The 16503-nt window shown below is 42.4% G+C and overlaps 1 protein-coding gene across 3 annotated transcripts in view; it reads right to left on the bottom strand.

The window, feature by feature from the left end:
- Positions 1-16503, bottom strand: part of LOC119545588 (methylthioadenosine phosphorylase) — a 64463-nt gene that overhangs the window by 24870 nt on the left and 23090 nt on the right. For all 3 annotated transcript variants that reach the window (XR_005219118.1, XR_005219117.1, XM_037851255.1), the window contains exons 4-5: positions 15237-15404; positions 799-901 (exon numbers count right to left, since the gene is read on the bottom strand). Coding sequence is in view for 1 of the 3 variants with exons in the window: in XM_037851255.1 (XP_037707183.1) it covers positions 799-901; positions 15237-15404 (271 nt within the window). In the remaining 2 variants the exon portion in view is untranslated. The remainder of the gene's footprint in view (positions 1-798; positions 902-15236; positions 15405-16503) is intronic.

Genomic DNA, 16503 nt, shown 5'->3' with positions numbered 1-16503 from the left:
TTCACCAACGACAACCTTCTTATCTGTTGGGATATGCCTGACTTAAAAACCAGGATTATAAGGAAAGTACCATGTGTGGACTAAGTTATCAACTTTTGGGTTGTGGTAGCCATTTTTATTCCCCGGAATAGGCCAAGTGCTGATGACTCAGTTTATATCACCCCTGGCCTTTGTATTCTGAGATTTCACTAGAACCTTGGAGAGGTGGTTAGACAGCAATGGCCAAACTCAGTACAAAGGCAAAAGATGCCACCCTGACAATTTTTAGATTATTAGTAACAATAATATAATTTAATTAATAAGAGCAGTTACCAGTCACTGACCCTTTATAAGCAGTAACTGTTTTATTCCTCAAAATGATCCTATAAAGTACATGCTATCATTACCTTCATTTTAAAAATGAAGAAACTGATGCCCAGAGATGTTCGGTAAGTTATGCAATGACACGCAGCCAGTAATTCAAAGAGCAAGGATCTGGTCCTAAGTAACCTAGTTCTAGACTGTCTACTTTCGACCAATATGTTATCCTATACTAAATGATTTAAAAGTTTTCCCAACAGCAAAATCAAACATATAAAAAAGGTAGGTTGCAACTTTGAGTGGTTCAGCTTACAAATGATAATTGCCCTCTGGAGGCAATTATTAGCCAAGGGAAAAACAACTCTTCAGAATACCTTGCCTAAGAAAAACCCTGAAAGGAGAACAGGGACCATCTACTCAGCCAATTAATCTACCTCTAGATGCCACCCTGACCCCTTAATGATTCATTTTGGTGGACAATCCAGAAAGGCTACTAACCTCTCTCGTTTTAGGGCAGAATGGTTCAGCCATTGGAATATGGCACACTCCTCTGGCACAGGAATGACTTCCATCATAGAAAGTCTGAGGCCTTTTGGTGGTCCTGCAAAATAAAGTGAAAAGGTTTTTGCTCTTTTTTTTTTTTTTTTTTAAAAGACCATCTCTCTATCACCTAGAGGCTGGTGATCCAACTGAATCTAGGTCGGCATTTTAGTCCTCACTCTGGAATCAATAACTCTGGATAAGCTGAAGGCAATTATTCAAAATGCAGCTTTGGGATGGAGTTTGGTTTTTCAGGCTCTGGGCTGATGGCAACATGCTATTCAAAAGGAACAAAAGTGTCTGTGACCTGGCTGCTAGGCAGGATAACCACATCTGTTTGTACGTACAATTCAACTGTGGGCTCAGGGAGGCCATGCAAAACATTTAAGAAATCAACATGAAAAATTTCAATCATCCCAGGAGTACAGAACTGTATATTGAGCCCCATATACCCATCACCCAGATGTAACAACTTCAAGATTTTGTCAAACTTGCTTCATGTGTAAACTTTTTCATGGTCACAAGTCTCAGACCTTATGTCACCCCAGTTCAGATAAATCAAAACATATGGATGATTTTTCACCATATCATCATTACCAGATCTGATGAAAATAAACACGAATTCCTCAGTATCATCTAATACTCAGGCCACTGCAAATTTTCCTGATGGCCTTAAAAAAAAAATTTTTTTTTTTTTGAGTTGTTCTGTTGGTTCCAGAATCCAAACAAGGTTTTCATCATCACTTGTCATGTGTCTAATTCAGAGTAATTCCTGCCCTCCACTCCCAACCTTATTTTTTCATGACACAGACCCATTAAAGAACATGGCCATTTGTCCTACCCCACATTCTGGAAATTGTCTCCTTGCTGCCAAGTTTAACTTGTTTCTGTACCCACCATTGTTAGTTCTGAAGTCCCTTAATTCAACTTTTTGGTAAAACATTTCAGTCAATAAGGGAAGCTAAAATTAACTCCAGTGCCAAGTCATTTAACTCTTTCTCAGAATAAATCATTTTGTATGTATATTACATTTTTCTGCACTTGAACTTAAGACATAGCTCAGAAAGTCTTCATCTTTCCTACAGAAAGGAGGAGAGCAAGGGAAGGACGGGGCAAGAAAAAAACAACAGGGGAAGGTAAAATGTCACCTGATGTCCTTTTTCAGGAGTGGAAGGATGGGTGACAGCACTGAGAAATAGCTTTACTGGTCTGGAGTGAGCAGTGCATGGCTGACCGTTACTTTCGCTCCATCACACACCACGTAGTAACACGAGCTGGTACAAAAGCCCCCTTACTCAGAGATGAGGCCTCCGAGCTTTGGAGGAATGAAAAGAAAACCTGGTCTGTGCTCCTCCCAATCCTTTGTCATATGTGTCCTAAGGGAAAAGTTCAGTCACCCCAAAGCAATTCCAAATGGGGATAAAAAACAGGTCAAATGACTGTTCTAGACCCTATAAACAGAGGCTTTTTTCTTTTTGTAAAACAGACCAACAAAACAGAGCTATGTACTGAACTTTGGCTTTGGCTTGGGTTTCAGCCTTTGATGAGTCACCATCACTCACTTACACCCCTGAGAAGTATGAAAACAGAGCTGCAAAAACCTCCAGCAGCTACATTCCAGAAGGCATCCAATCAACAACACCCCTATCTTCTCTAGCTCCATCCCTTCCCTCTTCTATTCCCACCCTTTCTTTGCCTAGTTCCTCCTCATATTTTGAACTTTTATATTAATACAACACTTATTACATTACACATTATGTTATGTTATATACATGTGACATTTATCAACTACAGTTTTAAATTCCTTCTCTCTGGTGGAACATATTATATTTTCTCTTCAAACAAAATTTGCTAACTACTATCTATATGACTTTGAGCAAACTGGTTGATCTTTCTTAGTCTCCATTTTCCAATCAATAGTTCACCCATTTATAAGAATGCTGTAAGGGTTAAGTCAACAAAGATTTCCAGATAATCCAAATCAGCTCAGAAATGAGGTCTGGACCAGAGATAGAAGCTTGCACGGGGCAAGTGAAGGGAGTGGCTCCAGGGCCTTAAAACCAATGTTTCCAATGGCTTCAGGGCTATATTGTTAAGACACTGCAAGGGGAGATGCAGAGGAAAAACACCTTTCCACTCAGCCTGCCCACCCATTTGAGTGATCCTGCTTAACTAATCTATATGTCAACACATTCAACAAAATGAATGATGACCTAAACTCTACATTATAAACAACAACACACATGTTCAGCATAAAATAAGGAGGCATTACTATAACACTGAATTTCCAACCAAGTTCACTGGAGCTTACAACCACAGCTGAGGGACAGTGGAGAATACCACCCAAGGCAAATTCTAGAATGAAGATGTGTGCTATTTTAAGAGCTCTTGCCCTTTCTCTAAAGGCATTTAACTCAGAGAAGTTAGAGTTTTTACAACTCAGCAAGAAGTCCAGAATAAACTTGTCAGTTAAGTTCCACAGAGCAGACAGCTTAGCGCCAGCCAGTTCACGACACAAAGGTACTTCAACTCCCAGGCAAAACGTCTCTCTCTGAGTTCATTTCTTCATAAGGCAAGTGCTAGCACTATCCCCACGGATATACTTAATTAATTATGAAAACAGGGCCGCAGAAACCTCCAGCGACTACATTCAAACGGACTTCGATGGCATAACATCCCCATTTTATTATGTTAAATGTGTAAGTCTGGGTGTGGGTAATATTTGTTGCAAAGAGTTACAACTATTATTACCTTGAGGATTAATGAACTAAGAGCCTAGGCACATGGCACACAGTATTCATTCAAACCACGCCATGGATGGAGTCATGTGAGCGCACCAAGCAGAAGAAACCTTTTAGAGCAGGTCAGTGGCAAACAGCTGCAGAAATTTTAAGGCTTTGAGGAAAGAAACCAGGTCTGCAACAGTGCCCAGGCAAGCACCTTTCAATAAACTGGGCCTTTAGTGGGATCTGTTCTTCCTTCCATCAAGAAACGGAACTAAAATTTATTCCTAGACCTTCAGATAAAATTCACCCGAGATGATGCCAAACTCTCACTGACTGGCAGGATGCCGACAGGAAGCCATGTTGCAGCTTGTGACTGACAAACAAGGAAGGATCACATATCTCCCCAACAACCGACACTGAGGACAAGAGTTTTTGGGTGGTGGCTGTGTCTCACCGAGTTGCAGCATGCAATGGTCAGCAGAATAACACCTCCTCCCACCCCAGGATGTCCACATCCCAATCCCCAGGCCTGAATGTAAAGGGGAATCAAGGTTGCTCATCAACTCACCTTAAAGATTATCCTGGATTATGCGGGTGGGCCCAATGTCATCACAAGGGGTCTTAAATGTGGAAGAGGGAGGCAGAAGGGTCAGTGTCAGAATGGGGAGAAGACTCAACCTGCCACTTTTGGCTTTGAAGATGGAGGAGGGGCCCTGGGTGAAGGAATGCAGGAGGCCTCTAGAAGCTGGAAAGTGCAAGGAAACACTCCCCTGGAGCCTCCAGAAAGGAAGCCCTCATGACATCTTGATTTCAGCCCAGTGAGACTCATGATCGACTCCTAACCTAACTAGAAGGTAATACATCTGTGTTGTTTAGGCTACTTAGCTTGTGTTCATTTGTTACAGCAATGATGGAAAATTAACACACGTGCTTTTGTGGCCTGAAATATTGTCAACCCCGTTTTGGTTCTGGCAGCAATAAATGACGGGTGCTGAAGGTCTGCCCCTGCTCTGGCTTCAACCAGTAAGTCCTCCCAGCTGGGCAAAGAGACTGCTACTTTCACCTCACTGTTGGCTTAGGATCCTATTGGAAATAGATATCAGGGAATTACTGATTGCCTGGCTTTACCACTCACTCACTAGCTGTGTGCCCTCAGGCAAGTCACACCAATATCTCTGCACCTCAGATTTTATCAGTTTTCTCATCTTGAAAATGGACCGTGTTCTGATTTGCTGATGCTTCCGTTTTGCAAAACACCAGAAATGGATTGGCTTTTATAAAGGCGGTTTATTTGGTTACAAAATTACAGTCTTAAGACCATATAGTGTCCAAGGTAGGGCATCAACAATAGAATACCTTCACTGGAGAAAGGCCACTGGCATCCGGAAAACCTCTGTTAGCTCGGAAGGCACGTGGCTGGCATCTGCTTGCTCCCAGGCTGCGTTTCAAAATGGCGCTCTGCCTCAGCTGCAGCAGCAAGCTCCTTCTGTCTGAGCTTATATAATGCTCTAGTAAACTAATCAAGGCCCACGCTGAATGAGTGGGGCCACACATCCATGGAAATTATCTAATCAGGTATCACCTATAGTTGGGTGGGTTACATCTCCATGGAAACAACCTAATCCAAAGGTTCCAACCTAATCAACACTAATATGACTGGCCCAACAAGACTGCATCAAAGAACATGGCATTTTGGGGGACATAATACACCCAAACCAGCACAGAGAGTAATACAACCCACCTTACGTGGTTGATGTGAAGACTGAATGAGACACATGAAGCAAACGCCTGGCACTAGCAGCTACCACTTCTTACTTTTGACCTGCCAACCTCAGGGTATGACACTTTTATGGGTCTCAAGTCAAGGGTACCCCCAAAATTGCTTAAGGCTGTCAAACAGGGATATGTGCTAAGAAAAGTTCCTGCTGCACATGCACACACACACACACACACACACACACACACACAGCCCTTGGAGGGGCGAAAGAGACCAAACTATGGTGTGTCTGGCAAAAGAAATACGTTCAAGACAATACAGGAGAGAACACCGGGCACTTTCAGACACAAAAGAGGAACAAGGCCCAGGGAAAAGGCCAGTGGTTGTTTCTTGAACTGAGACTCTAAGAGAGCCATTTATTAATATTTTCCCTGTGAGGAAATACTGAGTTGCAAACAAGGTGATGGAAAAAACTTGTCCCTCTGCAGAAGCAAACACAACCACAAACATCTAGGTGGTTTCAGAGCAACTCACGTGTCCACGAGCTCGGCATGCAGGAACATAAATTAATGCATTTAATGGCAAAGCAGGACAAGGGAATGGGGTCTACCCTTGTCATTTAAAAAACATCCAAAAAGTGATGTGCATGGAAAGAGATGAGTTCAGTTTTTAAGAAAAACGGAACAAAGAAAAAAACCCCCAAGCTCTGAGGGGAAAAAGGGGTGCTCTCTATCATCAGGTAGTTCAGGGCAGATTCTGTAACACTATCACAGCAAATGCACCACCCTCCAGTAGGCCTGCTGGGAATTTATCCTCCAGGAATATTCATGCAAACACAAAGTTAACAGGCACAATTATGATAACTGAAGTATGGGTAATAAAAGTAGGAAACAGAAACAACAGAATTTCCTGCTCATAAGGCTGCTTAAATAAATGACGCATCCAGCAGGGGAGCACTGTGTAGCTGGTAGGAAGAACGACTGATACAGAAAACTAAGCGATATCATTAAAAAGGAACACAGTAAATTGTAAAACAGTATAAAATAAAACACAAATTTTTATTCTCCTAATTCATATAAAGAAAAACAAATAAATATGGCTTTTCTCTGTGTTAAAAAAATACCTAACTAGTACATAAAATGGATTTTTTCACAACATCCTTAATTTACTGCACATGTCTTGAAGATATTCTACTCAGTTCTTTCAAAGTGCAGCATAGACTGTCATGGATATAGTTTAATTATTATACAGTGTGTATTTAATAAAAATGTTAGAGCCAATACCTCTGCACCAGCTCCATTATACATGCTTCTTAAGGCCAAATACCAAGAGGAATTGCTGGTCAATGGACACACACATTTTAAAGTTTGATAGATTTCACCAAAAGGCTATATAGCAAGGCACACACCTCCCAAGATCATGGGAGGGTTTTGCTTTTCACCATATACCCTTCCAACTACTAGAATTTTATTTTATTCTATTACCAATATCCATTATTATTTTAATACTTTACTTTAAAACATATATATATATAGCTCTGCAATGTTATATGGTTGTTCATGTTGGGTATCCTTTTAGCACACTAAATTAGAAGACATAAGACCATTTAAGTTGGAAAACCAAAGGAAACAAAGGAGTGAAGATAGCAAAACAAATTTAAAATGAATTTGGCTATTTAATGCTTGATAACTTGCTTAGTTTTAGTGTAAACAGGATTAAGAGTGAGTTTTCTACATTGCTAGGTATACATTTATGTGGGGTGCACACATACATATTCATTCATTTATGGACAGCGCTGTCATGAGCACGTTTAAAAGTGAAGGGTCAAACCTGAGGGATTTGGGACCTGGAGTCAAGGTGCAAAGGGTTCTAATCTGGGACGGGAGAAGGAACACTTTCTTGGCCGGGGCAAAGGAGGAGGGGGCAAGTAAAACCAACGTGGGGAGGAGGAGATGAAGTCTTGAAGTGCAGAGTGAGTCCCCAAGAAGTGGAATGGTGTTCTACTAACCAGAAGGAACTAATAGTTACCAATTTGGAGTAAGGTCACTAAGATCCTCCCATGGTTCCCACCTAATGAATCCTCCTAATTGTTTATGGTGCCCCAAGGAAGGAAGAAAACCATCTGATGTTCATCTCTCAATAAGGTGACACTTCTCAGAAAAAGGGTTACATAGTTTTCCCTTCTTATTTCTATGAGTTTTCATGAGATCTTGTTAAACAGAGTAAAAACTACAGCAAGAGCAAAATTCTGGCTCTGATGTAGGTGGTGAGTAAAAGAGAATAAAAAGGTAGGCAGGGGTTGCCTCCTGGGGATGTGATAATTAGCAGTGCCAGGGACCTAGTAAGAGCTACCACTAAACAGTTTCATTTTCACTTTCAGGATCATGGACACTGCTCTAAGGAATCCTTTTTTTGCTTCACGACATCCCACAGGATTGTTACTCACCCACTGCCTTAGATGTTCACTCGGAAAACAATACACATACATCCTTGTACATATGTCTAGAAAAAAACACCACTTGGTCTTTTATTCTTGGAATGAATTGCAAAAGGGGAAATCTGGTTGTGTCAGATGACCTTTTCAAAAGGGACCTGATCCTCTCTGCCAGCAATAATTATCTGATTGTTAATTATCCAGGGCCTAAAAGCACCTGACACATAGTAAGAGCTCAATAAAGTTTCATTTAACTTCCGAGTTATCCAGCAATAATGTGACTTGATGTTCAGAAGACCAGATGGGACCAGAAAGGTTAGTATTTTCACTGTGGAGAGGGAAATGAGCAAGGATACTGGAACTTTCTAAGCATCAAAGCAATGGAAGAAATCACCACAGATGTGATAAAGATGTTTTGAAGTGTAATGTCAAAAATCATCAACATCAAATTCAAAAGAAACTAGGAAAGAAATTACAACAAATTACAGGAAAAGCTGACGTCTACTAGGAGCTTGTGAGGACAATCCCTCTTCCCTGGCCTGTGCTGCTAACTCAGAATTCGACGTATGAGCTGGTGCCAAACACCATGAATGACACCCACAAGGGTTAATCATGGGCAAGCTCTCACAGACGAGGGCCAATGCTTGGTTCCAAGCACGACAGTGATTGCATCTTTGTTTCTGTTCTATTTGCAGAGAGCTGTACAGAATCCAGCCTCAAGGTAAAGCAAGCTGGAGAGAAGAAACGTTAAGTAAAGTACTGACAGTGCTGAGGGTAGGGGTGATACAGAAAAGAGGGTGGATTCAAGGTATACACAGGTGACAAAAACAGCAGGACCCAGAGACTGACCCGATGTACAGATGACTCAGGTTCACAGAAGGGACAGTTGGGTGGACAGTAGAACCACAGTATTATCAACTGTGAAGAAGGATGGAGGGGGGCTCGGGGCAGGGGAGGGTGGGGCTGCAAGACAAGCAAGAGAGAGAATTTAACCTTGAATCATTTAAGTTTGAAGTGCCTTTGGGACATCCTCTTATATACAGTCAGTGTGAATCTGGTCAGGGGAGACCAGAGTTGGAAGTATACGTATGACGGGTAGTTGTGGGCACAAGCTTTAGAGACTGAGAGTTCAAACCACACAGGTCTCACTTACTAGGAAAAAGACTAACATCTTGAAACTAAGCTTCCTCAACTATAAACTGCAGAAACTACTGTTGTACGCAGTAAATGGGACTCACTGATTTGGGACCCCTGGTAGGAACTCAAAACCTGGTAGCTTAGGGTGAGTTGTAGAGCAGCATGTGAGAAGAAGGGCTAAGCTCTTTCGAGGGAGCAGTTCACCTTCTTCAAAGGCAGTGACAGAAAGTAAGGAAGAGAGCAAAGAACGAGAATGCAAGTAACTGGTGAAAGGGAGGGTGAAGAAGATGGCGAGTTAGTGCCCAATCGTCTTCTCTGAGGTAGGGAGGCGATGCTCTTAGCTAAGTCTGGGGAAAATGGATAAGAAGCTGCAGAGAACAGTAAGGGTTTAAAATAGCTGCTGACTGGAACGGGACAAACGGAGCAGAGGTTTCCTGTGTAATCCTTAGCCATACAACTCCTGTTTCTACTCATCAGAATCCACCCCTCTAAAGAGGGGCAAAGAGGCACTCAGCCTTAGAGCACATCCCAGCCCTGCGGCCAGCCCTGTACAGGCTGGGGAGGATAACTTTCAACGATGATATCATGGGGGAAGGCCAGGGAGGGCTGGCTCTTTGGAGGGGGAAGTAGACTGACATAATCCCCTACTAGCCTGTGTTTATAGCGGGACTTTCCTGATGAGTAAGCATACAATCTCAAAAGCTTACCCGAACCTCTCCCCACTCTTCTAGCAAGAAAAGGATTCTCTGAAGAGGGGAGGAAAACCATTTTATTAATTGTTCCAATCCTCATTTAGAAGCTCAAGATACTAAGTGGCCAATGAATTAGGGGGTGAAGCCACAAAAACCTTTCACATTTCCTCCCTTCCAAGCTGGGGATTCTACCACTGCATTCTTCAAGCAGTACTCAACCAGGGGCCTCAGGTACGACAGGCCAACATATGCTGTGCGCCTTACAGAAATCATGTCTGCTTTTTTTTTTTAATCTTAATTTTTAAGCCATATTTCTCTTATTGGAAAAAAAAAAAAAAATCCTTATCTGCAAAACAGCCCCAATAGAAACTGCTATTAAAAAAGTATGAAACCCCACCCTCCTTTACTGATCAAGTTGGCAAGCCTCCCCTGGAGATATTTCTTATCATTATAGGAGGGAGCAGTTTAACAGGTCCTACTAGCTGGCATCTTTTTTTTTTCTTTTTAACCTAACACAATGCGAACATATTTCCGGTTTACAGATCTACCTGCTCCTTTTAATACTTGTATAATATGGTAACTTGAATTCCTTTCGGTGGTGATAATCAGGATTGATAGCAAAGAGAAAGGTCATGTGTGGAAACTGCTGGCATCCTCTGCCCATGTGCCTTCCGTGGCACAACAGTTAATAGTTCTGGGTGAAAAAGAAAGGCTGTATCAGTTCTCCCACAGGGACAAATGAATCTGTATAGCTCACAAAAACTGAGTTAGGAAATGGAGGGCCTGTATACCATGAGGAAAACAGGACGAAACCACTAAAGGCTTTAAGCTTTGAAAAAAAGCAGCTAGCAGGGAAACCGTCTGGCTTTGCTCCAATGACAAACATCTCATTAGAAAGCACTCCGAGGTACCACTCGCTAATGCATCATTAAAGCCAAGCTTTAAAACTGGAGTGAGTGTGGGAGGCAGGAGATAAAGTTATGTCTTCAGCTACAAGGCTAATGAGTAAAAAGAAAACAAAGGCCAAACAAACCTCACTTTTGCTTCTATGTTTCTCTAAGTCTCATCTTAGAATTGGGTTAGGCTTATGAGGGGCCCTTGCCAAACCACAGTTAGGGAGGAGGCACAACAAGTATCAGGCTTCATAAAATGCCAATCACTGATCTTGCTAGGCTCAAAGGAGGGCGTTGCACTTTCAGAGCTGTTTTTGGAAAGAATAGTTACCACCGGGAGAGGAGGAAACCATAGAACACGTGAGGGGACAGGCAACTGTTCTCTGAGCAGCAGGAAATACTTAAGACATGGAAGAGAAGACATCAGGGTGAGAGGAGGTATAAAATGACCTCGCAAGCATAAAGCCCAACAGAGAAACAACCTAGAAAACCTTCCAGGAACCCTGAGGGCAGCTGAGCTTTCAGAATGATGTCACTGTTCCATGTGGCAAAGCCAAATTCTGAGGAGAGGAATCCACCTCGATGCCCTTCTGAGGTCATTTTTCCTCCCCCACTCACACAGCATCTTGCATCAGTTTCCCACACAGGTGACGTACTGAGAACCAGATGTACCCTGAATGTGCGTGGCTTCTGACCATGGAAGGGGAACTCCAAAATTAAGAGTCTCAGAGCTATACCAAAGTATCAGGTCTTTTAAAAGTATAAATAGAACAACTTTCTCTTAGAGGAAAATGTCATATAAGAAATTCTTTCCCCAGTTCAAATGGACTATTGAGTGCCAAGAGGTGGAACAAGTTCCCATTCTTAACCATGTTTCATCTTGAATTGTCAAATGATCTGTGGCTCTGGCAACGGGGCCTTCTACAAGGTAAAAGGGTTCATCAATTCCAATACAGCAGGAGCAAGGCCCTGCAAGAATCTACTGTGGACCAGCCTCCTGCAAGTTCTCGGTATTTCCTTGGCTGTAATTGTGGCAGAGATTGCATATTCCACACAGGAGATATGGATATGGCAGAACTGTACATTTAAAATTTTTGGTTTGTGAAGAATGTCACATAACGGAGCCCAGGACCTAGGGCAATAAAAGAGTCAGGAAACCTGTCGTCATGCAATAAAAATGGGAAATGGGCAAAGACAGCAAATGCTTTTGGTATGTAATTTCCAGAACAAGATTCACTTTGCTCTCCATTGCTGCTGTAATCACAAATGCAAGATGATTATTTTCATTTTAAATATCAGCTAAGTTGATTCCTTGCATGTTTGGGAAACAAAGCCACAAGAACTGACTGCTCACACCCCAAAATACTTGGAACCACCCCCCACCCCCACCCCCACCCCAGTCCCTTAGCCTGCTTCCTCACATCAATTACACCCAGATTTCCCCTTTCTCACACCCAGGCTTCTGACCTTTCATGGGCTGGGATGTAGCATGAGAGAAAAAATGGTGTCCAGAAAAGAAGGACCTTATTTTCTTAAAGGACCTTTAGACTCTTTCAAAGGTATATTTCATTTGTAGAGTAGGAATCCAATGTTTTCCAACATGACTATAAAAATCAGATATACCTATCACTCATTCATACATCTCAGTGAACTCTAAGGTATGCACAGCATGGTTGATATGCCAGACTGGTATTTTTTTCCTCTGCTGGGAACTGAAACAGCGAAAGCAACAGGCTTTAGTTCACCATCTACGGGTATATGTAGTATGTAGTACATCTACATACACCATATACACGTAGCATGTAGTATGTAGTAGTATGGCTACAAGAATAGCCATACTATTCCATCATGATTCTTCTTTTATGACTAACTCATGCTAAGGGAATTAAAACAATCCTCTGGCCTGTGACAACCATGTTAGATGAGGATATTCTAAGACAACATGCTGGCAAAGTTATGGCTGTAGGCCAAGTGTGCGTTTCTAGATTAGCTTCAGGAGAGAAGCACACCCACAGTGGGGGAAAAGGGGTCTGAGAGGCCATGGAGACCAACTCTTTTTGATTGTGGAGGGAGGCTGAGGCCCCAGAAGGTGAAGCGATGTGCCAGAGGCCACACAGAGCCAAGACAAAACCACCTAGCCCAATGCTTCTGCACCCCACAGTTGTATTATCCACTGGGCAACTTTGCTGGATGTTGCAATTTCCATCAAACAAGTTGGGGCTGGGGATACCGCTGAGAACAGCCTCCAGCTCACCATTCCGTGCCTGACGACAATGCTGAGCAGTGGTATCAGCATCTACTTCAACCTGGGGTGTCAATGTAAGTCCCCAGGAATGGCGCAAGAGCCACTTGGTAAGAAAACACACTGCTCTCCACACCACACACACACAAGGCATTACCCACGAGGCAAATGGTCCTGATTCCCCTCTCCTATGAGACATTCAAACACACTCACAGTGAATTACACATGTACCCAAGCCTGGTCAACGAAAAGACATGGTTCACAGTGGCAGTGCCATTCAGAACAGCGCTGTCCAAGAGAAATCTAATATGAATCGCATATGGCATTTTAAACTTTCTAGTGGGGATGTTACAAAAGTAAAAAGGAACAGGTGAAATTAGCTTTAATACCTTATTTAATCTATTATATCCAAAATATTTCACTGACATATATAATCAATACAGTAATTAATGAAATGTTACTTTTTTACATTTAATGCTATTCTCTTACGTATTCTCCTCTTGTTGTTACCAAGTGATCTTAACTACTGGACCTCTCCAGCCATTGTGCCCACCATCAGTGACAGCTCCTGTACCCAGCAGGTAACACATGGTAGGTTCCATAAAAGCCCTTGCTAGACGACTTGTAACAACATGAAGGAAGCAGGTTATCAACACAATGCAGAAAACATATACCAAAAGATTAAGTAGCTCGCCACCAAGGTTACATAGCTAACAAGTGCCAAGAGCAGGACCAGATCTGACAGCAATGCCTGTTCTCTTTCTACTCTCCATCTTTCTGGTTCAACTGCTTCCTTGAAAGAGTAAGTATGTGAGGCATCTACACTTACTACACGAGAGAAAGAGGTGTGAAAAGCAATAGGTAAATTAATCCCAAGCGTGGTACCCAATTCAGGCTTTTCTTTCCAGTATCATATATAAAATCCAGATCATTGTGGACGTGCGATTTTGTATCCTGCTTTTTAAAGTAATCATATTACAATCCTTTTCTTAAATCATTAGCCTCCAACCACATGGACTTGAAGGCTACAGAGATTCCAATCAAGATAATCCTGGAACACAAACCCCAGCCTGTCCCTCCCTTCAAATGATTGTGTTCATTCAATCATTCAAAATATACTGATTGAGCAACTACAGACCAGGCACTGTCCTGGGTGCTGGGGCTAAAGTGACAAAATAGGATAAATAAGGTCCTTGTCCTCACATAGCTTATGTTTTACGGGGATTGAAGGTGGTGGGAGGTGGGAAAACAGATAATAAGAAAAAAACTATATAATACTTGCCAACAAATGACGGGGAAAAGACAGGGCTTTAGGGAGAGAGTAATGATTTTATGTGTACTTTCCATTATATATTACATTGAATGACATGAAGTTGCTGATATTCAACCATTTCTAACCTACCAAATGCGCAATTTCATACAGTTCAACTAATACAGTTTCATTCCATCAGGAAACAATCAAGAATACTTCTGATGAACCAGAATTGTAATGAATTCCGAAAGGCACAATAATACAGAACTGGTCTGAATAAACCTCCTTCCCATAGCAGAAGAGATGGGAGAGGCTTCAGGGTGAACTACGTGCAGAGACGATGATAATTTGAGGAGGATGGGTTGGATGGGGGACAGTGGCAGGAGCCACTAAGTGGTTCTCACCTGGTGGTACCCCTGAGCCAGGCCACAGAGCAGAGAGCAGAGGCACCTGTCCCCACCCAGAGCACACTGGGAAGCAGTGACTTCCACCAGGAATTGGGGGGAGTGAGGAGGGAATACTAGGGGAGCACGTTTTCCTTCGTGATTTCTTCAAGTACTTCTAAATGCAGAAAAGGCTCAGGATCTGGGCAGTCCATTATTACATATTTGGAAAAGGAGAATTACATATTACCTGTGTCATATCAAAAAACCCCTGGCATCTGATCAATCTTATTGCAAAAAGAGACAATCAGCTATTATGTCCTCCTGATGTTTTGCAGAAGGAAATATCCTTGCCTAGAAATTAAACTTGAGGCTGATCCATACTCCAATTAAACTCACACTCCAGTGCTAACTACCTGTTTAAAGGAAATATCAGGGATAGAGGAAGAAACTAAAGACATGTAAGAATGCAATTAGTAAAATCTAGACTGTGGAAAGACTGGACAGAGGGAGTGGAAACCTCTGGTCCAAAAGGCCCACATGTGTAATGAATGAGTGGAGGACTTCATCTAGACCCCTATTTCAACAAATAAACTGTAAAAAAAAAAAAAAAAAGTTTACATGACAGTAGGGAAAAGGAGGACACTGCCTAGTATCCGATATTAATAAAATACTACTTTTTTTTTAGTATCCTTATCTTTTAAAGTTACATACTACAGTTGACTGCTAATTGTTGAAGCAGGGAATTAGGAATGTGAGAGTTCCTGGCATTATTCTATTTTGTGTATGTTTAAAATCTCCTACTGTAAAGAACAAGTCTGTGGTCCCATCCCGCCCCTGCCCCAAGTTCCCACAGATCATCCTCTTGGGATGGGAGAAACCTTGCAAGAGTCTCAAGCATCTCAGAATCATTGGCTCACCTGTCGATGAACTGATCAATGATGACCATATCGCCGGGCTGAATCTCCTCCCTCAAGGAGCCACAAGCTGTGGTCACTACTATGTGAGTGCAGCCTTCCTCCTTCAAGGCCCAGATGTTCGCCTGGTGGTTGACTTCTGAAGGCATGATGGTGTGCTGCCTCCCGTGCCTCAGGGAAGGAGAGCAAAAGGGAAGATAAAGGCAGGTGAGTGCTCAGGGCATTTTAAGACCATCAGCAAAGGAACCCAAGGCACAGCAGTGCTTTCCAGCCCTTTCTACCAAAGCAGCCTTACTGGCAGAGGAGAGCAAAAAGAACTAACGTGAATCTTGAGGGAGGCTGAGCAAAAACCAACCGACCACAAGTACAAACTATCTGGTCTTAAAACACAGGTTAACATTACACCTATTCATTTGCCTTCCTAGCATGCTCCAGGAAGACATACCTCATCTGTCCCCAGGGTCTGAGGCAGCCGGCCATACATGCCCCGCAACATATCAAACAGGAGGCACCAAGGAAGATGGAAAACGGAAACAGAAATTCAGGTTCCCAGCTGAACCCCTCTGTAACTTTAGCCTGATCCGCCAAATAAGTTAATGAAAACTACTTCTAAAATAATAGAGTTCCAGTTGTTTGATGATGCTGGCAGATTCTGTCCAGGAACTCAACACCTCATTCATCACCCACCAATGACTTTCTTTCATTTCATCTAATCCAAACCTCTTACAGTGGCACTAAGATCTGGGCTGTGCCTACTAATGAAACCACAGCGCTTACTCCTTTATCCCTTCCTGATGCAGCTCAGCCCCACTGGCCTCCAGGCTGCTCTTCCCCGCTCAAGGCTTTGTGTGCTGCTTTCTCCAGGTTGCAGCTCCAGTGTCACTTCCTCAGAGAGATGCCTTCCACTTCTACAGCATCCAAGCTACACACCCCATGCCCTGACCTTATTTTCCTTTCTAGTACCACAAAGACCTCAAGGTATATACATCCTATTTATTGCTGGTTGCTCCCACTACAATCAGCCCTGAGAGGACATGTCTGTTTTCCTACCTGCCAGCACCTCTAACGGGACCCGGCACATTAGTTCAATATGTTGAACAAATGAAAGTGATTGGTTAAAATTCTTCAAGCACTTCACACATACACACATAGTCTATCACAAGCCAGTAAAGGGAACCCGATTTCTAAAATTATTTTTGAAAAATCCACATATTTTTGATTGCATATTTATAAGCAGTACTTCATAAACAGTGCTGAAACTATTCTGGGC

This window comes from Choloepus didactylus, chromosome 10, assembly GCF_015220235.1.
Source record: "Choloepus didactylus isolate mChoDid1 chromosome 10, mChoDid1.pri, whole genome shotgun sequence".
NCBI lineage: Eukaryota > Metazoa > Chordata > Mammalia > Pilosa > Megalonychidae > Choloepus > Choloepus didactylus.
This window is presented reverse-complemented; position numbering and strand designations above follow the sequence as displayed.